Source organism: Macaca mulatta, chromosome X (assembly GCF_049350105.2).
Source record: "Macaca mulatta isolate MMU2019108-1 chromosome X, T2T-MMU8v2.0, whole genome shotgun sequence".
NCBI classification, from domain to species: domain Eukaryota; kingdom Metazoa; phylum Chordata; class Mammalia; order Primates; family Cercopithecidae; genus Macaca; species Macaca mulatta.
Window position 1 is genome coordinate 159922734 of NC_133426.1, and position 26473 is coordinate 159949206.

General features: G+C 59.0%; 2 protein-coding genes across 13 annotated transcripts in view; one reads left to right on the plus strand and one right to left on the minus strand.

Moving 5' to 3' along the window:
* The first annotated feature begins 124 nt into the window (after window positions 1-124).
* SLC6A8 (solute carrier family 6 member 8) lies at window positions 125-8711 on the plus strand. Of its 7 annotated transcripts, none has more exons than XM_015128479.3 (13): window positions 125-1028; window positions 2538-2669; window positions 3455-3704; window positions 4142-4274; window positions 5174-5308; window positions 5396-5499; window positions 5590-5714; window positions 6035-6147; window positions 6261-6398; window positions 6477-6579; window positions 6665-6765; window positions 6846-7016; window positions 7185-8711. In XM_015128479.3, exons 1-13 carry the CDS (start codon window positions 767-769, stop codon window positions 7323-7325), a joined length of 1908 nt encoding a protein of 635 aa, XP_014983965.2. In that variant the 5' UTR covers window positions 125-766; the 3' UTR covers window positions 7326-8711.
* A 4157-nt stretch (window positions 8712-12868) lies between these two features.
* BCAP31 (B cell receptor associated protein 31) overlaps window positions 12869-26473 on the minus strand; it is a 28484-nt gene continuing 14879 nt past the window's right edge. For all 6 annotated transcript variants that reach the window (XM_028842310.2, XM_015128516.3, XM_077988865.1 and 3 more), the window contains 4 exons: window positions 16345-16480; window positions 15322-15445; window positions 14390-14490; window positions 12869-13349 (listed from right to left, as the gene is read on the minus strand). In XM_028842310.2, coding sequence (XP_028698143.1) covers window positions 13311-13349; window positions 14390-14490; window positions 15322-15445; window positions 16345-16480 — 400 coding nt within the window. In that variant the 3' untranslated portion in view covers window positions 12869-13310. The remainder of the gene's footprint in view (window positions 13350-14389; window positions 14491-15321; window positions 15446-16344; window positions 16481-26473) is intronic.

Sequence of the window (26473 nt, forward strand, 5' to 3'; positions counted from 1 at the left end):
CGAGGAGGGCGGGAGGGAGGGATGCGGGAGGGGGAGGGGGAGGGAGGCCGGCCGGCCGTGGGGGTGGGGCGATAGTGACATCACCCCGGAGTCGGTTTTTAAGCGGCGGCCGGCCGGGGACGGGGAAGAGAGGGACAGTCGGAGCGCGGTGGCGAGTTGCTGAGCCCGCCGCGGCCCCGAGAGCGGCTGCAGCCGCCGCCGCCGGGAAGGAGGGGGCGAGGCGCGCCCGAGCCGCCGTCGCTGTCGCCGCCGCCGCCGCCGCCGCCGCCGCCACCGGAGTCGCGGGCAAGCCGGGCAGCCGCTGTGGGCCCCGGCCGGGGCGGGGGGCGCGGGCCGCAGGGCCCTGCTCCGGCCGCCGCTTGCAGACCGCCGGCGCCGATGTCGCCCGCGCCCCGCTAGGGTGAGCCTCTGGTGGGGCGAGGAGCCGCCGCAGCCTCCGCCGCCCGAGCCGCGGGCAGGAGCCTCGGGAGCCGCCGCCGCCGCCGCCCGGCCGGGCCCCGCCGCCGCCCGCGCGCCCCCGGGCCCCCGACACACATGAGATTCTTCAGGCTCACTTTCAAGTGCTTCGTGGACTGCTTCTGACTGCGCCGCCTGCGCCCCACACCCCGCCGCCCGCCCGCCGCCCCGTCCCCCGGCCCGGCCGCCCCCCGGCCCCCGGCGGGCCCGCGCCCTCGGGGTCCTCCCCGGTGCCCCCGGCGCCCCCGCCTGACCGCCGCCCCCCGCGAGGTGCCGCGACCCCGGCCCGGCCGTGCGGCCCGCCGGGGCCATGGCGAAGAAGAGCGCCGAGAACGGCATCTATAGCGTGTCCGGCGACGAGAAGAAGGGCCCCCTCATCGCGCCCGGGCCCGACGGGGCCCCGGCCAAGGGCGACGGCACCGCGGGCCTGGGGACACCCGGCGGCCGCCTGGCCGTGCCGCCGCGCGAGACCTGGACACGCCAGATGGACTTCATCATGTCGTGCGTGGGCTTCGCCGTGGGCCTGGGCAACGTGTGGCGCTTCCCCTACCTCTGCTACAAGAACGGCGGAGGTGAGCGCCCCCGCCCGCTGCGGCCCCCTCCCCCAGCAGGCCGCCGGCCCCCAACGCCCGACCCCTCGGGCCGCCGCGGAGAGGTGAAGTCCGGGCAGCGGGTGGCCCCCGGGCACGCGGGGGTCGGGGCCGCCCCTCGTCTGCCGCTGCCACTTGGTGGCCGGGCCGGGCGCCTCCACCCCCCTAGCAGTCATGTGCCTGGCAGGGTGGGGGGAGGGGGCCGGCGATGCCCGCGGGGCTGCCCCCCAGACTCGCGGGCTGGGAGGAGCGATTGGTCGCCGAGGTGGGAAACCAGGCCTGCGCCTTGGGGTCTACGCGAGGTAAGGAGCCCTGGCTGCCCCCGTGGGTCGGGCACACAAGCGGCATATTGTGTGGGCCCCCCACGTGTGCACACACACGAACACACACACACACAATGGGCCACTCTGTCCCTCCCCTGCCCTCCCCACCCCTCGCGGCCCTCCCACCCCTCCCCTCTGGCCTGGGCCTGGAACACTGGGTGCCCGAGCCAGGCTTGGGAAGCCTGCGGCCTGGCCCGCCTGGCGCCGCCACTGGACACACTGCATGCACGTCCCATGCCCGCCCGCCCGGGCCCAGCTTAGCAACAGCGATGGGCACGAGTGTGTCCTATGACTACAAAACAGCACTGGGGTTGCTGGAAGCTGAAGTGACCCGGTGATGGGTGGGAAACAGAGGTCCAGAGCAAAGGCCTTTGCCCAAGGTCAGGAGAAGGATGCTGGGACCTGGAGTCAGGCAAGTTGCAGCCAAGCTCAGCCTCTGAGTAGTGGAGGGAGCCCAGCCAGGGCAAGGGTAGGAGGCCTAGAGAGAAGGGGGCGGTGGCACCCGGCTCTCCCTGCCCTTCTGCCACCCTCACCCCAGCCTGCTGGCCAGGGCCTGTGTCTGGCCTTGCCTATATGCCTATCTCCTGCAGAGCCTGACTCCCTGGGCTTGCTAAGGCCGGCCTGGCCCCTCTTCCCACACCTGTCTCCCTCTGTCCTTGCACATCGCCATCCCACCAGCAGGAGACTTCGACCCACCCACCCTCTGCCTTGGACCTCACATTTGCAGGCAGGCATCCAAGTGCAGGACAGTCACGCTCCCTGCCTTTGGACAAGCCCCCCAGGCCTGATCACCCATCCTTGGCGCACATACCCCACTGTGCTGCCTGAAACAGGGAACTGTGGCACTAGGGACAGCCTGCATGTCTGAGCGTGTGTCCTCCATGGCCATCACCCCAAGTGACCATGGGGGTGGAAGCCCTATGGGCCTAGGGCCCCTCTGCCACCCAGGGAATAGGGCTCCAATGGCTCAGGGGCTACTGTAGCCCCTCTTCAACACACTCAACCCACCCCCACAAGACTCCACCTGGGGCCTGAGTCAGTGGCCACCCCTACACTGACTCACCCAGTGGGAAGTTGTGATGGGACCTTTGGAGTCTGGGCTGGCCCGCTGGGCCTGGGCAGCCTGGCTGGGGGCCACCCTGAGTTCACCCTGTCCCTCCACCCCCAGGTGTGTTCCTTATTCCCTACGTCCTGATCGCCCTGGTCGGAGGAATCCCCATTTTCTTCTTGGAGATCTCGCTGGGCCAGTTCATGAAGGCCGGCAGCATCAATGTCTGGAACATCTGTCCCCTGTTCAAAGGTGAGCAGCCCTTGGCCAGCCTCAGGGACTGCCCCCTTTTTCCAGCTGGCTTCCACTTGAGATATCTTTTTCCTGTCCTGAGTACCAGGCCTGGGGCCACGTGATAGCGCCCCAGTCTCAAGGGGGGAGCCTGGAGATGTTCAGGCTGCACAGTGAACTTGGGGAAGCGGGGACTAGAGGGGGCATAGGCAGCTCCACAAGGCAAGGACAGGCCAGGCATAGCCGGGCTGGGGGCAGACCCGCCCAGCACACTTGGCTTTCTAGGTAGGTCCTACTATTACTATCCCCAAGGACGCGGGGGCACAGAGTGGAGCAACATACTGAGGCTGCCCACTGCGGGGGCAACTGTCTCCAACACTACCTTAGGCTACTAGAAACCGCCCCCCCAACCGACCACCACCACCAGCTGCTGTGGACTGGAGGCTACTGGGTGGCTAGGCGGAGGCTTGGACCTCCTGGAACCGCCATGGTGGCAGTGGGACCCGAAGAAAGGGGCCAGGTGTTGTGAGGTTGGAGACTCAACAGCACTTGGTCACATGGGGACGGGGAGAAGGGCTCGCTCTGCCTTGGGTTTGGGGGGCGGCTGGAGGAGAGGAGACAGGCTGGGGAGTCAGCCTAGTGTTGGGGCTCACACAAGGGGGAGTCCAGGGGGGTCAGGAGCACCACACAGAAGGCTCCAGGAGGACAGACGGTGGGAGCATTGCCAGCCCGGGTCGGGAGATAAAGGGGTGGTGGAGGGAGGTGGCCAGGAAAGAATTCACATGGCAAGGACTTCCCGGCCCCAGGCCTGGGCTACGCCTCCATGGTGATCGTCTTCTACTGCAACACCTACTACATCATGGTGCTGGCCTGGGGCTTCTATTACCTGGTCAAGTCCTTCACCACCACGCTGCCCTGGGCCACATGTGGCCACACCTGGAACACTCCCGACTGCGTGGAGATCTTCCGCCATGAAGACTGTGCCAACGCCAGCCTGGCCAACCTCACCTGTGACCAGCTTGCTGACCGCCGGTCCCCTGTCATTGAGTTCTGGGAGTGAGTCCGGCACCTCTGGGCCAAGCCCATCCCATCCCCTAGGTCTCCCTCACATGGCCTGGCTCCAGGGGAATGGCCCTGAGTGGGGGGCCAGGGTGTTGCCTGGCAGTCCAACCTGGACCCTGCCTGCCCTCAGAGAGTCCTGGGGCTAGCCCCAGGGGCTGGGCCAGGTCGGGCCTCGCTCTTGGGTTCGGCAGCCTATCACTGTCCTGGTCACTCCCACCAGATGGGGGAGCTGGGGCTGCATGTGGGGTGGGATGGGAGTGGCCTCCCAATGGCCAGGGGCTCTTGGGCTCCAGGCCCAGCCCAGATGGACAAAGAGGGATCCGCTGAACCCTGGGCTGTAGGAGAGAAAGGAGCCACAACTCCTGGGGGTGGACCCTGTGGCTCCATCCTCTGCTGGCACAGGCCTCAAGGGACCTCCCTCCCTCCCCTAGGAACAAAGTCTTGAGGCTGTCTGGGGGACTGGAGGTGCCAGGGGCCCTCAACTGGGAGGTGACCCTTTGTCTGCTGGCCTGCTGGGTGCTGGTCTACTTCTGTGTCTGGAAGGGGGTCAAATCCACGGGAAAGGTACCACTAGAGGCATGCAGGGGGGAGGGTGTCTCAGCCCTGGGAGCTGGATGTCTGTGCCAGGCACACCTGTGGCAACAGGAGGTGACCAGACAGGGTCTAGCCCTAAGGAAGGGGGAGGTACTGAAAGCCAAGAAACGCTCCCCACCCTCCACATCCAGGGCCCAGCAGGTACTGCCCCTTCCCTGTGCCCATCACCCCCACCGGTGCCCTCCTGCCAGTCTCTGACTCTTGTGACAGTCTGGGTGGACCTGGTCTGACCATCTGTTACCTGCTTGTCTTGCCTTGGGGACCCAGAGCAAAGTCTGGCCACATCCCCTGGGGGCTCCCGGTCAGGCTGGGGAGTCACCTGAACAAAGAAGACAGTGTCTAGAGCTGTGGGACATGGCCAGGTCCCTGGGGGACAAGGTCCCCAGAGCAGCATGTGGGAAGAGGGGGCAGATGGTGTGGCGGCCGCATCTCGCCTGCCTCTGCCTGGCCCAGTTCCACTCTCCACCTGCTCAGCCCCCACCTCTCTGCAGAAGAGGAGGGGACCCGGCCCTGATCCAATACCCCGCTCCCTGTCTGGGCCTCCCACACCTGCACTGCCCACACACGCACACAGCCCTCACTCCCCACATGCTCCACGCCTCCTGTCCCCACTGAGGAGAGCTCCCAGAGGCTCACCTGCTCCCGAACGACATGCATCCTGCAGACAAGGTGCCCAGAGAGCTTCCCCCCGCAATTGCCAGGGCTGCCAGGGCCCAGCCTTGCCCCTAGCTTCCTCTGGTGGGAGCCATGGCTCCGAGGAGAATGGGGACCTCTGAACATACCTGTCCACAAGGGGGACCGGAGGCGCCGGGAATGGGGGTGTGAGGGAGGTGGTGCCATGGCGCCCACTGAGCAGCCTGGCCCCCCAGATCGTGTACTTCACTGCTACATTCCCCTACGTGGTCCTGGTCGTGCTGCTGGTGCGTGGAGTGCTGCTGCCTGGCGCCCTGGACGGCATCATTTACTATCTGAAGCCTGACTGGTCCAAGCTGGGGTCCCCTCAGGTGAGGTGGAGGTGGGGAGGCTGCAGCAGGGTGCTGCAGGGGAGCCCTACAGGCCCCTCACGCCTGTGCTCACCGTACCTCCTCTAGGTGTGGATAGATGCGGGGACCCAGATTTTCTTTTCTTACGCCATTGGCCTGGGGGCCCTCACAGCCCTGGGCAGCTACAACCGCTTCAACAACAACTGCTACAAGTAAGCACCACCGCCCTACTACTGGTGCCCTGCCCTGCCCTGCCCTGCCCAGCAGCCTAACCCATCCACTCTGGCCCCTCCACCCCTCAGGGACGCCATCATCCTGGCTCTCATCAACAGCGGGACCAGCTTCTTTGCTGGCTTTGTGGTCTTCTCCATCCTGGGCTTCATGGCTGCAGAGCAGGGTGTGCACATCTCCAAGGTGGCAGAGTCAGGTAGGGCCCTACCCCCAGCCCCGCCTCCAGAGCAGCAACTGCCACCCAGATGCATGATGTACATGAACACACAATATAAATGCTGAAAAGTGACAAGGATTCAAACGGAACTTGTCAGATTGTGGGCCTGCGGGGGCAGGTCCTGGGATTTGTCAATGTTGACAGAGGGAGAAAGGACCTCCCAGCCCCTGCTGCACGACCCAGGGTTCACAGCTCCTGCGGCAGGAGAGGGCATGGGCGCGAGTGTTGCAGGCAGGGCTCAGGGTGCACACAGGGCAGGACGTCAGCTGCAAGGTCTAGAGCCTGCACCTTTCCCACAGGGCCGGGCCTGGCCTTCATCGCCTACCCGCGGGCTGTCACACTGATGCCAGTGGCCCCACTCTGGGCTGCCCTGTTCTTCTTCATGCTGTTGCTGCTTGGTCTCGACAGCCAGGTTTGCATGGAGCTCTGGGACAGGGAGCCAGGAGGGCGGCAGGGTGAGGGCTGCAGGCAAGGAAAGGGGTGGGAGGGTGGTGCGGGGCTCGGCCTGAGCTGCCCTGGCCACAGTTTGTAGGTGTGGAAGGCTTCATCACCGGCCTCCTCGACCTCCTCCCGGCCTCCTACTACTTCCGTTTCCAAAGGGAGATCTCTGTGGCCCTCTGTTGTGCCCTCTGCTTTGTCATCGATCTCTCCATGGTGACTGATGTGAGTGGGGTGGGGGGGTCTGCCTATGACCTCTGGTGGCCATCCGCCATCCTTCCCTGACTGGGCTCTGTCCCCCAGGGCGGGATGTACGTCTTCCAGCTGTTTGACTACTACTCGGCCAGTGGCACCACCCTGCTCTGGCAGGCATTTTGGGAGTGCGTGGTGGTGGCCTGGGTGTATGGTAGGTCATGGCTGAGGGCTGGGCTGGGGGATGGTGGCAGGGAAGGCAGGTCTCCAGCTCGGCCCTCCCGCCTCTCCTGTCGCAGGAGCGGACCGCTTCATGGACGACATTGCCTGTATGATCGGGTACCGACCTTGCCCCTGGATGAAATGGTGCTGGTCCTTCTTCACCCCGCTGGTCTGCATGGTAAGGGCTAGGGGAGGTGGGGTGGGGGGCGAGGCAGGGCGGGGTGGGGGCCCCATTAACCGCAGCATTCTGGTCCGTAGGGCATCTTCATCTTCAACGTTGTGTACTACGAGCCGCTGGTCTACAACAACACCTACGTGTACCCGTGGTGGGGCGAGGCCATGGGCTGGGCCTTCGCGCTGTCCTCCATGCTGTGTGTGCCGCTGCACCTCCTGGGCTGCCTCCTCAGGGCCAAGGGCACCATGGCCGAGGTAAGGCTCCCGCCTGGCCCACCCTCCCCTCCCCTGCTGTGAACATTCAACCGGGCCTGCTTCCTAGCCAGGGAGTGGCCCCAACTAGGGTGGCAGGCAGTGGGAACTGGAGAGAGGCAGAGGAAGTCAGTGACCCTGGGGGCTTCAGCATGTCCTCCTCTCCTGCAGCGCTGGCAGCACCTGACCCAGCCCATCTGGGGCCTCCACCACTTGGAGTACCGAGCTCAGGATGCGGATGTCAGGGGCCTGACCACCCTGACCCCAGTGTCCGAGAGCAGCAAGGTCGTCGTGGTGGAGAGTGTCATGTGACAGCCCAGCTCACATCACCAGCTCACCTCTGGTAGCCATAGCAGCCCCTGCTTCAGCCCCACCCACCCCATCCCTCCAGGGGGCCTGCCTTTCCCTGACACTTTTGGGGTCTGCCTGGAGGAGGAGGGGAGAAAGCACCATGAGTGCTCACTAAAACAACTTTTTCCATTTTTAATAAAACGCCAAAAATATCACAGCCCACCAAAAATAGATGCCTCTCCCCCTCCAGCCCTAGCCAAGCTGGTCCTAGGCCCTGCCTAGTGCCCCACCCCCAACCCACAGTGCTGCACTTCTCCTGCCCCTGCCATGCCCACCCCCTGCCCACCTCTCCAGCCTCTGCTCTGCAGCACACCCTTGGGTGACCCCTCACCCCAGAAGCAGCAGTGGCAGCTTGGGAAATGTGAGGAAGGGAAGGAGGGAGAGATGGGAGGGGGGAGAAAGAGGAGAAGGGAGGCAAGGGAGGGGCAGCAGAACTAAGGCAAATATTTCAGCTGGGCTACACCCCTCTCCCCATCCCTGTTATAGAAGCTTAGAGAGCCAGCCAGCAATGGAACCTTCTGGTTCCTGCGCCAATCGCCACCAATATCAATTGTGTGAGCTTGGGTGCGAGTGCACGCGTGCGTGACTACGTAGAGTATATATAGATCTCTATCTCTTAGCAAAGGTGAATACCAGATGTAAATGGTGCCTCTGGGCAACGGAGGCTTGTATTTTGCACATTTTATAAAAACTTGAGAGAATGAGATTTCTGCTTGTATATTTCTAAAGAGGAAGGAGCCCAAACCATCCTCTCCTTACCACTCCCATCCCTGTGAGCCCCACCTTACCCCTCTGCCCCTAGCCAAGGAGTGTGAATTTATAGATCTAACTTTCATAGGCAAAACAAAAGCTTTGAGCTGTTGCGTGTGTGAGTCTGTTGTGTGGATGTGCGTGTGTAGTCCCCAGCCCGACTGGATTGGAAAAGTGCATGGTGGGGGTCTTGGGGCTGTCCCCACGCTGTCCCTTTGCCCACAAGTCTGTGGGGCAAGAGACTGCAGTTCTCCGTCCTGGGTGTCTGGGCTGCTCACCTGGCCTGTTCAGGCTTCCCACCCCATGCCCTGGGCTGGGCATGCCCCCCGGAAGGGACCCCGGACACGGCTCCCACGTCCAGGCTTAAGGTGGATGCACTTCCCGCACCTCCAGTCTTCTGTGTAGCAGCTTTAACCCACGTACGTCTGTCACATCCAGTCCCAAGACGGCTGAGTGACCCAAGAAAAGCTTCCCCGACACCCAGACAGAGGCTGGAGGGCTGGGGCTGGGTGAGGGTGGCGGGCCTGCAGGGACATTCTTACTGTGCTAAAAAGCCACTGCAAACATAGCAATAAAAACATGTCATTTTCCAAAGCAGGCTCCTGCTTCCGCCTCTGCTGCTCTAAGAAGGGGTTGGGGTACAGGAGGTAGGGGGAACCCCCTCCAACTGGAGCTGCTGCAGTGGGCAAGGCTCTGCTCTGGAGGCCTCTGAGGTCGGCACCCTTCTGGAGAGTGGGAAGGGAGTAGGGAAGGCAGCAGCCCGGGGAAAGCCTCATCCACCTGGAGCCTGGGCACTTGGGGAGAGCAGGACGAGAGTGAGCTGGAAAGCAGCCACACCCGTGGGGAAGGGTGGGTGTAAAGCCATGGGTGCTGAAATTTTCAAAACGTTGCCCCAAGAATTTGTCACTGAACAGGTGCCTTGTGTCACTTGGGCTGGGCTGGTAGCAGCAGAGAGGATAAGTCTTTGCATCAGGGATCAATTTTGAGGTGGAGCCAATAGGGGCTGTGCATGACCAGGATGCAGGGCTCAAAGAAGAGTTAAGGACAACAGATTTGGCCTGAGCAAGAGGAAAGATGGAGCTGCCAGGTCCTGCAACGGGGAGGCAAGGAGAGAATGGTCCGGAGTCAGCCTTGGGTGTGTCATGCAGGAAGTGTCATCCAAGCGGAGATGTCTAGTTGGCAGGTGGACACAGAAGTTCCAGAAAGTACTGGAGATGGAACTTTGCAAGTTCTTACCACATAGAGATGACACTGAAAGCCCTGAGCCTGGGGAGCTCCCAGGGATGCCACAAGTCCGGAGACAATGAGAGGGGCAGAGGGGAGATGCAGCAGCGATGGGGGAGGATGCCTGAGAGCTGGTGGGGTCCCTTCACATGTCAGGGAGGAGCAGTGGCTGGCTCCATCTGTCCAGTGCTGCTGCTGCTGGTGAAGGACAGTGACCTGCAGAATGCTCACTGGGTCTGGCAAGGGGGCCTGGCGAGGGTGGCTTGCGTGAGGGGGTGCGTGTGAAAGGCTGGTTGTGCGATTGAGAAAAGGGGTGGCGGCAGCCCAGTGTTATCTGCAGATAAAGGGAGAGACACAATGTAGTTCATCCAGACAAGGAAATATGAGCCGGTCTAGAAAAGGAAGGAACTCCAACACAAGATAACATGGCTGACCTTGGAGAACATCTGTGAAATGAGCCATCATAAAGGGACACTTGCTGTAGGGTTCTGCTCCTGTGAGACAGGGCCTTACATGAGAGGAGGGAGATCCACAGAGACAGAGGGCAAGTGTGGGTACCAGGGGCTGGGGACAGGGTGAGGAGTGTTGAGTGGGGACAGAGTGTCAGTTTGAGAAAATAAATTCTAGAGGTGGATGGAAGTGGTGGCTGCGCAACACAGTGACTGCACTTGATGGTGAAAATGGCTCATTACATATACATTGATGACACTATATATATGTATGATATATATGCATTTTACCATGAGAAGAAGAGGCGGAGAGGAATTGGAGACAGTGAGTACAGACAGGTCCTTTGAGGGACGGGACCCCATGCACAAGATGAGCATGTGGCACCCCACCCTAAAAGGGCTGGGCGCCGTGGCGGGGCAGAGCAGGCAAGGCAGTGGGCGGCTCAGGTAGGCACAGAGAGCATCAGGGATTGGAGCCTGTGAAGGGGGAGCAGGTGGCCCCTCAGAGCAAAGTAACAGCTTGGGCTGCTCTGTTTGTGTCCTGTCCAGGACTGCTATCGTGCTATGGGAGAACACCCAGAGGCCCTGCTCCTCAGCAGGCAGCACCCCCTATGAAAGGGCTTTACCCCTAAACTTCTAGAGCCAGGGGAGGGACCTGGCTTGGAATACGGCCAAGAAGAGCCTGGGTGAGAAATACATGGACCGGGCAGGGAGCAGAGAAAGGAGTGGCAGTGCAGTCCCACCCTAGCTCAGCTGGGGGCTCTGGAGCCTGTCCTGCGGTCCCCAGGCCCCATCTCTTCAGCACTATTGTTTCCAGTTTTCTTTCTCTTCCTGCGAAGCCTCTCCTCTCACCATGCCTGTACCTTCAAGAACCCTGCCTGCTGGCAGCTCCCAAATCTCCAGCCTGGCCCTCCTTAGCTGCAAAGGTGCTTCCAAACGTCAAGACCTCTCCCCAGGGTGCCCCAGTCCCTCACACAGCCCCTGCCCTCAACCAACTCCAACTGTCCTGCAGCCCACGGTCACCCTCAGGACCCCTTGAGCTCAGGCCAACTGCTTTATATACTGTCAGCCAGGTCTCTCTGCCTGGATGACAATCACCCTCTGCTAATTGTTCTCCACAACTCCAGGCCAAATGCCCTCCAAGTCACCTCATGCACCACAATGACACCAAACACACAGAAAAAAGACATTGAAGAAAGGAAACTTCACAGAGGCGTGTCATTTAAAGTGGGTCCTGAAATAGAGACACCATTTCCTCAGGACTTAGCTCCTGCATCAGGGGTTAGGACACAGAGATCAACAAGCAGCAGGCTTTGCCCTCAAGCAGCTCGCAGTCTAGCGGAAGATGGGTAAGAAAACAGATCAGGACGCCCACGGGTGTAGATGCCCTGGAACAGAAGCTGATCCAGGAAAACGTGAGCCTGCAGGTCGCCCTCCAGTCTAGGCTGGGCAAGCGCCTCAATTTCCATCTCTAAGAGCCTGTGCCCCCTCCCCCCGCCCAGTTGTTGTTCCATCACTCCACTAGAAAGGGCACTCCAGCCGGGCGCGGTGGCTCACGCCTGTAATCCCAGCACTTTGGGAGGCCGAGGCGGGCGGATCACAAGGTCAGGAGATCGAGACCACGGTGAAACCCCGTCTCTACTAAAAAATTACAAAAAATTAGCCGGGCGCGGTTGTGGGCGCCTGTAGTCCCAGCTACTCGGGAGGCTGAGGCAGGAGAATGGCGTGAACCCGGGAGGCGGAGCTTGCAGTGAGCCGAGATCGCGCCACTGCACTCCAGCCTGGGCGACAGAGCGAGACTCCGTCTCAAAAAAAAAAAAAGTAAAAAAAAAAAAAAAAAAAGGGCACTCCAGAAGCTGGCCTCGTGAAGCTTTCTGTCTGCTGCTGGCCTAGGCAGAACAGCGGAAAAGGCTGTCAGGGCTGGTGAGGGAAGCACCCATTTGGACTTTAGCCTTTCAAAGCTCAGAGAAGGGTGAGCTCAGGGAGGTCCAAGGTAGCAGAGAACATTTCCTGGAAAAGTGGGATCAGCCTTCGGCCTTGGCACAGCAACCAGAGGGCATCGCCCACGTGTCCCCTACTCCCTCAGACACCACCTCTCAGACCGCCTGGAAAGGGACAGAACTCAGCATGAAGCAGCTGTGCTCTGAGCACAGGGAAGGGTAACAGGATGCTAGAGAAGGGAACCACTGGCGTGGGCCCGGACAGGACAGGCAGAAGTGAGCATGCACAGCAGGCCATCAGCTACCCTGCCAGCATCAACATCCTTCAGGGGTCCCCCACCCCCGGTTCTAGGAGACACACCTCTAACCTGTTCCCCTGACCCTTCCGCCCAGTCCTCATGCAGACACCAGGCATGGCAGAGGCCCTGCAGGGTGGGAGCACTGTGCTACGGGCGGGGGCTGCCTTCCTCATGTGCTACTAGAGAGCAGCACAGTGCAGAGGCCTGGGCACCAGCGCCAGGCAGCAAGCCCCGGTTCTGGCCTGGCTTGCTGTGGGCCTGGAAGACACAGCTCTGAGGGAGCCACGCGAGGGACACCCTGGAGCCAGCACAGCGCTCTGGTGGCAGGCACACACCCAATACGTTCTCAGGGCCGGGGGCCCCAGCCCATTCCCAGCCCCTTTCTGCCTAGCTCTGCCCTGGGCCAGCTCCAGGTCACTGCCAAGGACAAGTCTCCTCTCCCAGCTGGCATTAGTCAGAGGTCATCCTGCAAACCTTCAGGAGGGGGTGGGGCAGGGAGTGACTAGTGGCGTTCTGCCACGTTCTGTCTGTCCCAAATGTGACGAACAGGAACCCAGAGAAGGCAAGCGAGTCCTCTACCCGGAAGCCCCGCCGCTTTACTGAGCCTCCCAAGCTGCCCACACCCAGGGAGGCAGACAGGACACACACTCGGCGGGTGGCCCTGAAGCGAGGCCTGGCCCGGCCCAGGGAGCAGGAGGGCAGACAGGGCAGGGCCTTTGAGAACAGGTGTGAGCCTGGCCTTCAGTGGGGGAAACAGGTTGAAGGGCTGTGGCCGCTTGGGGGCTCCGGGCAGGAGAGGAAGCAGAGCCCTCCCCACAGCCGCAGTCACACAACACACCACGTACACACCATGACAACATTTATTGCCCTCAAGAGAAACTCCAGTCCACCTGCTCCACCCACCCTCCTGCGGGACCAAAGAAAACACCCAGAGGGCAAAACTAAAAGGGCTCAACCCAACAGGAAGTCAGCCCCACCGCAAGCCAGACTACAACTAACTCGTGCCCTCCACGCTCAGGCGTGGAAGCCAGGGCTGCGCCAGGCCTGGCCAGGCCAAGCCAAACAGGATGACAGCAAATGCATTCTGAACGTGTTGCAATCAGGTCCCCTGTAATGTGCTGGGAGAGTGTGGACGGGCCGAGATGATGAGCTATGAGCTGTGGAAGGGAATGGGGGAAGCAGAAGGGCACAAACAGAAGTACTGGAGGAAGAGGCTGGGCTCTCAGGAAGCAGCAGGCACGTGCCAGGTGGAAGCCAGCTGCAGGCAGGGGAGGAAGGAGGCCCTTACTCTTCCTTCTTGTCCATGGGACCATCTACTGCAGCCTGGAAAGGGACAGAAATCCCACAGCAGTAGGTTGGTTGGGTCCACTCCTCCCCTGCCACCTCCAGCCCCATGCCCCAGAGGTCCAGCTCAGTTCTCCTATCTCCTAACAACAGCTGAATTCAATTAAGCAAGGGGCCCCCTCCTCAGCTGTACCCAAAGGCCTGCCAGGGTGGGAGCGTCAGCCCTGGCCCACCCTCTAGGATAGGGAAAGCCCTGGACCTAACGCCAGCCAGGGAGGACTGCCAGTACCTCACTGGGGGCTGAGTCCTGGCTGCAGGGAACAGCAAGGCATCCAGTCCCCTTGAAGACCTGATCAGGCCCTTCCCAACTCTGCACAACTTTGACAGGTGCCCTCGAAGCCCAAGTCCCATTCGCCAAGCCTGCCCCATACAGAGGGCATGGGTGCCCCCTCTGAGGCTGGACCCTTCCTCCCCATCTGCTGTGGTGCCCAAACTTGGGCCACCAAGCACTGATGCCAGGTGTCCAAAGTTGGGAGTATTTACGTGGCCCTCACTCCCAACGTCAAGACCTCCTGGGCTTCCAGATGCAGCCCGGTGCACCCAAGCTAATCTGAGGACTCGGATCAGGCCTAGGGCAGCAGGCGATGGCAACAACTAGTGCCTGCTGGGGGAGGTGCCTTTTTGACACCTTATGCCCTCACTTGCCCAGGGATGTTTGCCCAACATCACCCCCCCAGTGCTCTAGGAAAGAAAGCCACCAGTGGGTCCTAGAGTTTCACCTGCTTCTCTGTTCTTGACGGGGCCCCAAACCATGGACTGAACCTGAGCACAAAGGTAGGAAGGCTCAGAGCCTAGTGAGCCAGTGCCACTCCTGAGGGCCGCCTCGGCAAGTGCCTACATCTGCTGCCAGGCCACCCTCTCCTGTCCGGTGAAGAGTCCCACTCAGCAGGGCAGAGGTGGCCAGGGGGAGTCGGGGATAGGGCAGCCGGCCCCTCGGCCCCTGGAAGGTTCCCTCCCCACCCGTGGGGCTGCCTCATCCTGCTGTTCTGTCCTGGGCACAGTGACACGGGAGGACTGACCTGCAGCTTTGCGTGTTCCTCCAGCAGGCGGTCGTACTCCTTGGTGAGGCCCTCAGACTGCTTCCGCATGGCCAGAACCTGGTTTTCAGCTTTCTCTAATTCTTGAAATGATGTAAATGACCAAGAAAACAGAAATGAAAAGACCAGAATTAGGGGGAAAAAAAACAACTGCTACAGACATAAGAAACTGGCCCAAATCCATCTCAAAGGAGGTTGTACAGGAGACTATACAGGAGACTACTTCTCAAAGCCCCTCTGCTTTTGCAGGTCCCCAAAGTAGAAGGAAAGGGCTGACAAAAAAGCTAGATAAAGCAAAAGAAATACAGAGGATGTCCCCCAGTCCCTTTCATGGAGGGGAACTCTAGTGGCTTTCTGCAGGGGTAACCTCCAGGGAGGCTGAGAGTGGGAAACAGGGAGCAAGATCCCAGCCTGAAAGCGACACCCAATGACAACCATGTCTTGCAGACAGCAGCAGCAGGCGAGGCCTGTGATGTTGGGGGAAAATGCCCCAGACTTAGTCTATGCATGGGAGACCAAAGATAGGCAGGCCGCTCGGGAGCCGCCCACTCCCCTCCTGAACGCCACTCACACACTCCCCTCATTCTCAGCCCCCAGGCATGCTGGGGCTACCACGCCACACTGTGGACAGGAAAACCCCAGTGTGCATTGCTCTAGCATGGGGCAATCGAGGCCCACCAGCTGCAGCCTGGTTCCTCCTGAGCCCCATTCAAACCACTTAGCCTCACTGGCCTGAGGGCTAAGCATGACTGCATTGGGGATGGAGGCACAGGGTGCTATTTGTTTGTTTTCAGCCAGCCCTCCAGCGTGCATGCAAGGCTTGTTACTAATAGTTTGGCACAAAATGGGCAGCAGCAGGCAGAGGAGGCTCCTCTGGACTTCCCTCCAGGTAAGGACACAAGGTCGAGCCTCACTTTGCTTAGTGCTGGCCAGCTCATCATTTAGCTTCTGCAGGTCAGCCTTCAGGCTCCTGTTCTCTGCCTCCAACTTCACCTCAGCATTCCCGACATCCAACTTGCCTCCGTCAACAGCAGCTCCCTGGGAAAAGTGCCAAAGGCCAAGGTTACTCAGGAGGGAGGGAGGGAGAGGCTCCAGCCCCATCCTCCCCACCGAGATGCGGTTCCTCAAGCTGCCCTGGCGACTCGCCCCTTCGGAAATGTCAACGCAGAACCGAGCCACCACTTGCTCCCAGCTCCTAGGCAAAGGCCAGGGCGTGGCTGCCAGCCGAGGGAAAGAGAAGCGCCAGCGGGGCCACCTGCTGCAGCTCGCCAGGCACGCCTTGTCTGCCCTGGCCCCTGGCCCTGCCTCCTTCCTGAGCAGCAGGGCTCACCAGCTCCATGGTGCTCACCAACCCCTCCACGGATGATGGTGCCTTCTGCTCCCCACGTGGTGCCGTTTGCTGCCGTAAGGAGCCCGCTGTCTGCCTGGCCAGCTCTATCCCACTTCTGCATCCACATCCCTCCAAGCTTGGCTCGCAGCTCGCCTCCTGACAGGATGTCTAGGACTTGCCAACCACTCTGCCCCCACCTCCTCTCCAGCACTGAGGGATGCCACAGACCCCATGTTCCAGAGGGGGTGCGGCAATCTTGCAGGGAACAAGGGCCTAGCTGAGGGCCTTCAGTTCACACAGAGGGCCTGGCTCACTGAGGGGCCGTTTTTCTCAGGGAAGGGTCTGACTGGAAGCAGTGGATGGAAATGAGAGCAGCAACACCCTCCTCCTCACCCGGACCCTCGTACACAGACACCTCCAGCGGGCATACCCTCCCCATCGAGGACTTCCCCTCTGTGCCTCCACCCAACTCTGGTTTTTCAGGCAGTGGAAGTTTCATACATTTCCCAGCGTGACTGGCTAGCAGTGGCCACTGAGGCCCTACAGAACGTGGCTCCCACGGTGTAACACCAGGGCGCCCCATGGCGGGTCAGGAAGCTGGGCTCACCTTCTTGAGCTGGTCATTCTCCTCCATGTACTTCTTGGCCGCCTCACTAGCACTCTCTGCCTGCTTTTTAAAGGCTTCATTAGAGGCCAGCAGTGTGGCCTGCTGCGAGATGAGAGTCACCAGGCGTCTAAGCAGGCTGCAATTATTTACAAAAAGAAGGGAGAACTGAGAAAAAGAGCATGAAGCGCTGGCAGGAGCACCTCCTGGTTGCTCCCACCCCACACCTGGTTCCAGCCTGGGCCTGCCTTCTTGCCAAGGCAGCCGAGCGAGAAGCCGCCAACCTGGTGCTGGCAGCGGGTGGGAAAAGGTGGGGCTCAGAAGCTGTCCTCTTCCGCTGTGCCCAACGGCCACCCTCAGCTCTGGGAGGGGCTGGAAGCAGGAGCCTGGGGGGTTGGGAAGAGCCTTGCTACAGCATGAGGTCCCAGAACGCAGCACTTTCCAGATCGGGGCCTAAACGTGCCAGACAAGCCACAGCACCACCTTCCTCCCTGCGAGGCCGGGCTTGCCTCGGTAAGGTAACAAGAGAAGCTAATCAATTCGGGCACTTCCAACATGCCGGGCCGCATTCTCACATCTACCTGATGAGGAAGTTACTATCACTGCCCCAGCTTATAGACGAGGAAACTGAAGTTTAGCAGAGTAAATCAACATACCCAAGGCCAAAAACCAGAAATGGACATGGCTGGAATTCCAACTTATGTCTGCCTGACTCTGGAACCTGAGCTCAGAACCACTATACTCTCTAAACTAACAAGGAACAGCTCCCAGGTCCCAACGTAAGATAGAACTCTCTACTCTGGCCAGCCTCCATCCCAACCCATCATGCAGGCTGCGCTGGAACACATCTGTTATGTAACAGCACCCCGAATGAGGTCTTCTTGGGCTGGAGGGTGTAGAGGAATCAGGACACAGGCGCACGCTGCCTATCTGAAGCAGCCAGGAGAGACAGGCAAACAGGTGGCAGCTGGAGGCAGATGCTGGTCCCCAAGCAGAGGTTAGAATGGCCACTTCATTTCCCTTGGTTCACCCCTGCCCCGAAATGTTAGCTGGCAGGAAGAGAAGAGGGAAGGACTTGTTCAAACAGTCAAAACAAGGCAGGGGTACCTTTCTCACACACTTCAGAAGGTAAGGGACACACAGGGCATGGGAGAAGGAAGAAACAAGTCTGCTTAGTTCAGGGTGCTTCAACAACAGCTTACTCAGAAGAGTCGAAGTGGCCTCCTGCCCCAGCCAGGCCTTCACACTTCACAGCCTCTGCTCATGGCCAGGGGCAGCCCGGAAGGGCTAGAGAAAGTAGAGAGCAGACAAGGTGAGCTACCTCCCTGGCCCAAGCCATGGCTGTCCAGGGCCTCAGCAGAGCCCCTTTCTAGACGTACTCAGCACAGAAAGGACCCACCCGGGCCAGGAGATGCCCCTGAGGTTCCTGGTTTGGGGAGAGGCTCCCAGGAGCCCCTGGCAGCACCAGGAGAGCCAGGCCATTGATTCCTGGCAGAGAAGGAGAGTTTCCAATGACATGTGCTTTCTAAAATTAGCGGCCCAGGACCTCGTGGCCTAGGGCTCAGGTTTCCCTGCCTCAGCCCCCCAGCTGCCCACCAGCCTGCCTCCAACTGGGCTGGAGCCTGAAGGTAGAGGAAGCTACTGAGCACCCTAGGAGCCAGAGAGAAACAACGTGTCTGACTCACATCGGCATGGCCAGAAGTCACTGGGGAGACCTAGAAAGAAAGGCAAGTCTGACTAAGACCCAGCCCCCTGGCAAAGAGCTGCCCAGCCCCAGAGCAGATCCCAGTGATGTAGAAAGAGGAAGAGGACTGCTCCTCCCAGCTGGAATTGAGGGGTGGGGGTCATGCCACCTGGTGGTAGAGACAGGACCAAGCAAGACTGAAGGCTATACTCCCCGCCACCAGGCCAGGCAAGTGGCTGCTGGTGAGTGCTCATAGCTATCACCCCAGTACCCAGGGAGACAGCTAACACGAATGCTTCCGCGGCAGTGCAGGAGAGGCCCAGCTCTTTTCGGACCGTCCCAGGCCTTTCCCGGCTATTGAGAACCAGGGCTTCCAAGATAAGCCAGGGCACACACAATGTGCGGCGCAAAATCCACTGCCCGAAAGCCTGGCCCTGCTCAGCCCCAGCCCGGGCCTTCAGTTCCCAGCCTTGAGACAGTCTGGGGCTCCCCTGTGCCAGGTCCCAGTTCCCCTTCCTCTTGCCAACCCTCACAGGCGCTCCCCACCCCCACAGCACCCTGGGCATACTCCTCCCATTGCACCCCCAGCCCGACAGTTCTTTTTCACACCTTCTAGGTCCTCTCTCTTCCTGCTGAACGACCCAGGATCATTCTCCCCCCAGGAACCTCGTCTTCAACTGCCTCCTTCCTGGAGTCACCCTGACCAAGTTCCTGGTCTTTTCCTTCACATATATTCCTCAACCTAGGCTGGCCAAGGCCTGCCCTTCCAAGCCAGCAGCAGGGCCACCAGTGGCCTCCTAACCGCCAGTCCAGAGGCCACCCTGAACTCCTTGCTCTGCTGCTAAGTTACCCTCCGAGGTTCCCTCGCAACACCCTCCTCCCAGGGTTATTCTGCTCCCTCTGGAGTCTGCACTCTTCAGCTGACACCCTTCCTCCCAGCCACTCTTATCCCTGAAAGGGTTTTCTCTGCAGCCCAGACTCACACCTAACCTCCTGCTAAACGTTGGCTCCTGGATGTCCCCAGAGACATTCCAGACTCAGCTTGTCCAAAACAGGCCTTCCTTTGCCCTGCCTGACCTGACCACCTCATGTAGCCCCTGCTGTAGTGGTGGACAGGCAAACCGCCTTAGACTCGGCCCTCTTGGCCCCTTAGCCCGAGCCACAACCCAGTACTTTCCATGTCAACTGCAAACACGCCCGCCATCATCCCCACTGCCGGCGCCTCTTCCCTATCTGCCGCCATACGGCTTTCCCATCCACCTCCCAGAGCAAGGCAAATCCAACCACATCAGCCCTCTGCTTAAGCCACCTGCTGTCAGCACGCAGGCCCTCAGTGAGCTCTCCTCCCTCACTAACCACGTGGTCCCCTTGCTCTAGTAACACCTAACCCCTCACCATTCCTGGAACATGCCTGGCTCTGTGTGGCAGTCCTCCAGGCTGGAATGTCCTCTCAACCCAGCTCGATCCTCACCTCCCCGAAGAAACCCTTTCGGATCTCCCACCCCATCAGAGGGATGCCTTCTGGGGGCTCCTGCAGCAGCCCCCTAGGCACCCACATGTAACTACCTCATTTTCTGTTCTCTGCGTGGCTGCCATCCGTTTATATGGCTGCCCCACCAGGCTATGAAAGTCTTTAGGCTGGGCACTGTGCCTCCATCTCTGCACTCCCATACCTGGCACACTGACAAGGGGTCTTCCGCCCACTCCAGCAAGTATAGCTAAAAAAAGGCTGGGCTTCCAGATGACCCGATCTCACTCCCAGAAGAGGAAGTGCTCCCTGACAGGTGAGGGGACAGGTTTGAGGCTGCACGTCAGGCTGGACAGAATCTCCCTGGGCCTAGACTGCACCTGCGTTCACCTGGGAGCCTGGCACCAAGAGGGGCAGAGGCAGACACAGAGCTGCTCAGTCTAGCAACCGAAGAGACAGAAGCCAGTGGGAAGGAGCTGTCTCCGACCCGTGCTGATGAGCAAGCCAGGCTCATGGCTGCAGGGGGAAAAACCATTCACTGCCGCGAGCTGAAGGCGTAACCCAGAGCTCCAGCCTCTGCGTCCTCGCACCCTTAGCCCCCACCCAGGGCCCCAGCAATGCAGACCAGGCCCCCTCTGATCACTGGCATTTTTCAGCCTAGGAGCCAACCTTCTAGAACATTTTCCTGCTCCCTCACACTGGGTCACTCAGGAACATTAACGTGTGCTTCTGTCTGTTCCCTTGTAGCTTCCCAGGCGCCCAGGAGAGGGCACGGAACATGGCCTTTACCTTCTGCCTCTACTGGATCTCCCAAGTAGTCTTACTTGGGAGAATCACTGTTCTTAGCTATTCATTTCCAGAAAACAGGCAAGAACCTAAGAGCCAAAGGCATCTCCTACAGATATAGGGTGGTCACCAACAGAATGGCCCAGGGTCCAAGAAAAGGCCAGTGAATGAAACTTAATAGAATCCAGATGTGGCCTTGGCAGACACATGGCAGCTCCAAATGCCTCAATGTAACTGGGCTTTCTTGATAGAATGTTCTTGGACACTAAGCAGGGCTATCGTGCTTTTATAAAAGGTTGAGTAAACCAGAGAAGGCAGGAGAAACAGAACCTCTCCACAGACTCTAGAGAAACAGGGCCAACCATATCAAGTAGGGAGAGCCATGACTCATAAGTCCTTTTCGGCAGCCCTGTCTTCCCCCATGAGCAAGGGGAAGAGGACATGGACTTAATAGGAAATGGGGAGGCCGGGCGCGGTGGCTCACGCCTGTAATCCCAGCACTTTGGGAGGCCGAGATGGGCGGATCATGAGGTCAGGAGATCGAGACCATCCTGGCTAACACGGTGAAACTCCGTCTCTACTAAAAAAATACAAAAAGCATGGCCGGGCGCGGTGGCTCAAGCCTGTAATCCCAGCACTTTGGGAGGCCGAGACGGGTGGATCACGAGGTCAGGAGATCGAGACCATCCTGGCTAACACGGTGAAACCCCGTCTCTACTAAAAAATATAAAAAACTAGCCGGGCGAGGTGGCGGGCGCCTGTAGTCCCAGCTACTCGGGAGGCTGAGGCAGGAGAATGGCGTGAACCTGGGAGGCGGAGCTTGCTGTGAGCTGAGATCCGGCCACTGCACCCCAGCCTGGGCGACAGAGCAAGACTCTGTCTCAAAAAAAAAAAAAAAAAAAATACAAAAAGCTAGGCGGGCGAGGTGGCGGGCGCCTGTAGTCCCAGCTACTCGGGAGGCTGAGGCAGGAGAATGGCGTGAACCCGGGAGGCGGAGCTTGCAGTGAGGGGAGATCCCGCCACTGCACTCCAGCCTGGGCGACAGAGCGAGACTCCATCTCAAAAAAAAATAAAAAAAAAAAAAAAAAAAAAAAAAAAGGAAATGGGGAAAGAGCAAATCCCGACCAAAAGATTCCATGCTATGGCTCCCCCCGCCACCCCCTGGGCCCACCCTGCCGATGGGTTTCAGGTGAGTCAAGTCATTCAACCCCCAGCCCCTGCATACATAGTGTTCACACAAACTCACTCCTCTGCCCCCAGCCAGCAGAAAGCCTGTGTCCCAGCGCCACCTGCTGACTTTCCAGGCCTATCGCAGGTGGCCAATAGACTGGGTGAACACGCCCCAGCTGTGGAAGAAAAAATGAGGCAGCGCCCAGGCAAGGAACCAAGTCAGGCGACGCCTCAGGAAGGCTTCAGTGAAGGAGAATGACTAACACCAGGGCTTCCAGTGTCCTGAGCGACTCTTACCCACCAGTCTGGAATCAGGAAGACAGGTTACAACTAGGAGAGTCACCTAGAGCAGACCCGAGAAGGCCGCCCCGAAGGGCTGCCCCAAGTCCATTTTGGTACAGCTGCTTGGCCTTCCCTGTAGCCTCCCAGCACACAGATGCTGGAGAAGACGGGAAGAGGAGGGCTAGAGCTGGGGGAAATGGAGGCCGTTTCAAATGAGAACATGCCTTGTGGCAGCTCCAGCCCACAACCCAGATGGAGCTCGCCCGTCCTGAGGACAGTGCAGCAAGCACAGGGCGAAGGGGCAGGTGTGGGTCTGGCCTGTCCTCCCTTCTTCTTGAGAACAAGCGACATGGACCCAGCTGGGTTTCTGGGGTTTTGCTGTGTATCTTTTTTAAAACCAGCTATCTGAGGGGTTTGGGGTAAGCTGGAGGGCAGAGAGCGACCGAGTGAGGTAAGACAACTTAGGCAAAGGTAGTCTGTGATTAGATGACTCAACCTAAAAAAGAAGAAAAAGGAGCTGAGCAAAGAGGCACGGCAGCTCCATCTGGGCTAATGGCAGCGATGGGATTCTACCCTGGAGGGTAAGGAGGAAACAAAAGATGCGTGTGGATCAAGTTCAGGTCAGCAAAAATCCAGGGGGCTCCCACACAAACAGGGGCCTTCCTGCGCCTGGCTGCTAACCAGCACTTTGGGCCTAACCTTGACCGCCACCGAAGCTGAATAAGGCAGAGAAGGCAGTGCAAGTCCTCTGAATACACAAACCCCAGCCCAGAGGGAGCTGCTGTCCCCAACACACTCCAAGACTCAAGAGGGCCTCTAGCTAGCTGTGCCCCCGAAGCGCAAGGTTGGCAGGAAGAAACAGGAGCGACTGCCAGAGTCTTCCCCAAGCGGAAACCAGTGGCTCATCCAGTGTGGTCCCCTGGAGGTGGCCCCGATGCATCCATCTTCACAAACTGTCATAGCTCCTAAGACCTGAAAAGCTGGGCTTCTCATCTAAAAAGCCTGACAAGTTCGACACAGACACGCATCTAAAGCTGTCGCCATCATCCCAGGACAGCCCATTCAGTCACCAAAGATTTCAGCAGCCCTTCACACGTGCCAGGCCCTTGGCACTGAGCTGAACAGTCTAAAGGGCAAGAGCCCAGGTTTTCCATGATGGGCAACCCTGCCAAGTGCCACGCCTCAAGAGCTGGATGTGCAGGCTGCCCTAAGACCCAAGGACAGCACTATGGGTCAGCCAGGGACATGGTGTGGGCCCCTCGGAACAGGCTCCACAGGGAAGCCTTGGAGATTCATGAAGAGGAGGTGCTGGCTAGGCCGGCACCTGGAGGGGGTGATCCGCACAGAGGCCCCCAAAATGCTAAGAGAATCAAGTCGGGGGAGAGCATGTGTTACGTGAGGCTCTCCCATGAGGCCCACATGACTGCTTCATGGCAGGGGGAGGTCGAAGCAGAGACTGTGGGGGAGCCACGTCCTGGAGGATCCATGTGATAGCAAGCCACTATCACAGGCCAAAGAGGGGAAGACAGGTGGCAGGGAGCCTGCTTGGTCTATACGGGATGGTGGTGGCCCCACCACAGCAGTGGTCCCAAGGGTTGTGAGAGAGAGGCTTAGGAGGTGACATCTACAGGCTGTTTCATGGGTGGAGTCCAGCTCTGCAGGGTGAAGACTTCTGGAGGTTGGCTACTTGACAATGTGAAAGCGCCTCAGCCTGCTGGGCCGCACACTGAGAAATGGTCACGATGGTTGGGCAGTCACATGGGACAAGAAGAAAGGGCAGAGCAGCCCCAGACTTCTGGGTCAAGTCACAGGATTTAGATAGTAGTGGCAGAGGCAGGACAAAAGCTCAGAAGGCTTTGGCTAGGAAGCTGGGACTCTCCCACTGCTGTCCCAGGGAGCAGCAGCAGACTATGGGGGGCGAGGAGTACAGGCTTGCTTCTAGGTGTGATGTTTCCTTTCAGGCCAGGCCCCCTTTCCCAATTACAAGGGCTACTCGGGGGTTCTCAGGCTAACCTCCTGTATGTCCTGAGCCCAGTCCCGCTGAAAACTAGTGCCAAGCACAAGGCTTTCTCCGGAATGTGCTCCCCTCCTTGGCCACTAACCTGCTCACATCCTCCTTCTTGATCTTGCTTCCCTCTTCCTTCTGATCCCCGATCTTCTATTGCTCTGCTAGAGGTTGGAGTCCATCCTGCCAGCACATTCCCTTTGCCCTGGCCTCAACATCTCTGCAAAGCCAGCAACGCAAGCGCGACTGCCCGGAAGCACCCTATCCTGCTCATCTGCCAGGCCTCCCCTGCTCAATCCTGCTTTCCCTGTCCCCTCCTTTCCTTGCTGTCCCCAGGTCTGGCCAGAGGTCCCACTCTGCAACCAGCCCTCATGCCTAGCATGGTAGTGTTACCCCATGGGCAGCCAGAGCTCCCTTTCCAGCAGGGGGCTGGGTCCTCGCATTCCGCAAGTCCAGAGCAGAACCAATATCATCTCAGACTCCCAGAGACTGGAAAAGCCTGCTGATTCAACTCCACCTGGGCCCCTCAGGTCTGTCCCCTCCACCCTACTCCTGCTATCACTGCCTCAGTTCAGGTTCCCAGCAAGTCTCACTGACAACCTCCAACTTGGTCTCCCCACCTCAGGCTCTCCTGCTCCACTCCATCCCATACACCCTCGCAAAATATTAATCCACACAGGTGACCGCATCCCAGCAGTACTGGAATACCCACTAGGCAGGCTCTCTACCACTCAGGAAAGTTGCATACAAAGTCTGGAACCCTTTACTCCTAACCATCTAACCTGCTCGGGTCATGAATACCTGCTCACGTTCAAGAACTGAGCCTCTCAGTGGGACATAAAGAACATGGAGGCCGGGCGCGGTGGCTCAAGCCTGTAATCCCAGCACTTTGGGAGGCCGAGACGGGCGGATCACTAGGTCAGGAGATCGAGACCATCCTGGCTAACACGGTGAAACCCCGTCTCTACTAAAAAAATACAAAAAACTAGCCGGGCGAGGTGGCGGGTGCCTGTAGTCCCAGCTACTCAGGAGGCTGAGACAGGAGAATGGCCCGAACCCGGGAGGCGGAGCTTGCAGTGAGCTGAGATCCGGCCACTGCACTCCAGCCTGGGCGACAGAGCGAGACTCCGTCTCAAAAAAAAAAAAAAAAAAAAAAAAAAAAAGAACATGGAAAGAAAGAGGGGTGGGCACGGTGGCTCGCACCTGTACTCCCAGTGCTTTGTTTGGGAGGCCGAGGTGGACGGATCACATGAGGCCAGGAGTCGGAGACCAGCCTGGCCAACATGGCGAAACCCTGTCTCTACTAAAAATACAAAAATTAGCCAGGTGTGGCGGCATGTGCCTGTAGTCCCAGCTACTCGGGAGGCTGAGGCACGAGAACTGCTTGAACCCAGGAGGCAGAGGTTGCAGTAAGCCGAGATTGTGCCAATGCACTCCGGCCTCGGCGACAGAGTGAGACTCTGTCTCAAAAAAAAAAAAAAAAGAAAAGAAAAAAAAAATCAACAACAACAAAAAAGAGAGAGACAGATAATAGGACTGGCACAGATGCTCCAAAGAGGATCAGGAGGCCGAAAGAAAGCTGACTAGCTGAGGCCACTGTTTATGACGTCAGAAACAGAGCTGCGGGCTCAACGTCCACCAAAGAGGAATTGGGTAGACACTCAAGAACACTCAAAAACGCTGGAGAGGCCAGGCATGGTGGCTCCTGCCTGTAATCCTAGCACTTTGGGAGGATGAGGTGGGAGGATCGCTTGAGCCCAGTAGTTTGAGATCAGCTTGGGCAACAGAGCAAGACTCTGTCTCTAAAACATTAGCAGGACGTGGTGGCACATGCCTGTAGCCTCAGCTACTCGGGAGGCTGAAGCAAAAGGGCAGGGCTGCGGTGAGCCATGATCACACCAATGCACTCCAGCCTGGGTGACAGAGCAAGACCCTGTCTCAAAAAAAAAAAAATGCTGGAAACAGGTCAGTTGTCCCAGAAAAGCATTCATGATAAACTGAGTAGAACATTCAAGTCACCAAGGGGCATTTAAAGCATGTGGTGCTTTAAAGCCCCGTGGTTAACTTTTTTTAAACACGGAAATGTTTTTTAAAAAGCATGTGGAGGCTGGGTGCGCTGGCTCACGCCTGCAATCCCAGCACTTTGGGAGGCTGAGGCGGGTGGATCACCTGAGGTCAGGAGTTCAAAACCAGTCTGACCAATATGATGAAACCCCGTCTCTACTAAAAATGCAAAAATTAGCCGGGCATGGTGGCATGTGCTGCAATCCCAGCTACTCAGGAGGCTGAGGCAGAAGAATTGCCTGAACCTGGGAGGTGGAGAAGCCGAGATTGCACCACTGCACTCCAGCCTGGGCAACAGAGCGAGACTCCGTCTCAAAAAACAAACAAACAACAACAAAAAAAGAACCCGTCTTCTCATCGGCAGGCCTGAGAAGCCCAGGTCCTGCCAAGGTTGCTGGGCTCTGGGCCACACTTAGAGTATCAAGGTGCAGCAGAGCAGATGTCAGTTACCCCAGTTCCAATGATTAAGATGGGAAAAAGGAGAAAAGGAACACAGTGTGCAGAAAGCGCAGATGAGAAACCATGGATGTGGGACACTGGTTGTTTAGTAATAAAAATTGCAGCTGGGCGTGGTGGCTCACACTGGTAATCCTAGTACTTTGGGAGGTCAAGGTGGGCAAATCGCTTGAGCCCAGATGTTCAAGGCCAGCCTGGGCAACATGGCAAGACCTCA

Bases quoted from the DNA above. Each gene is read 5' to 3' on its own strand.
- SLC6A8 (XM_015128479.3), top strand. From the start codon at position 767: ATGGCGAAGAAGAGCGCCGAGAACGGCATCTATAGCGTGTCCGGCGAC. The intron at 3,705-4,141 runs GTGAGTCCGGCA...TCCCTCCCCTAG, and splicing joins CCTGTCATTGAGTTCTGGGA to GAACAAAGTCTTGAGGCTGT. The intron at 5,715-6,034 runs GTAGGGCCCTAC...CCTTTCCCACAG, and splicing joins CTCCAAGGTGGCAGAGTCAG to GGCCGGGCCTGGCCTTCATC.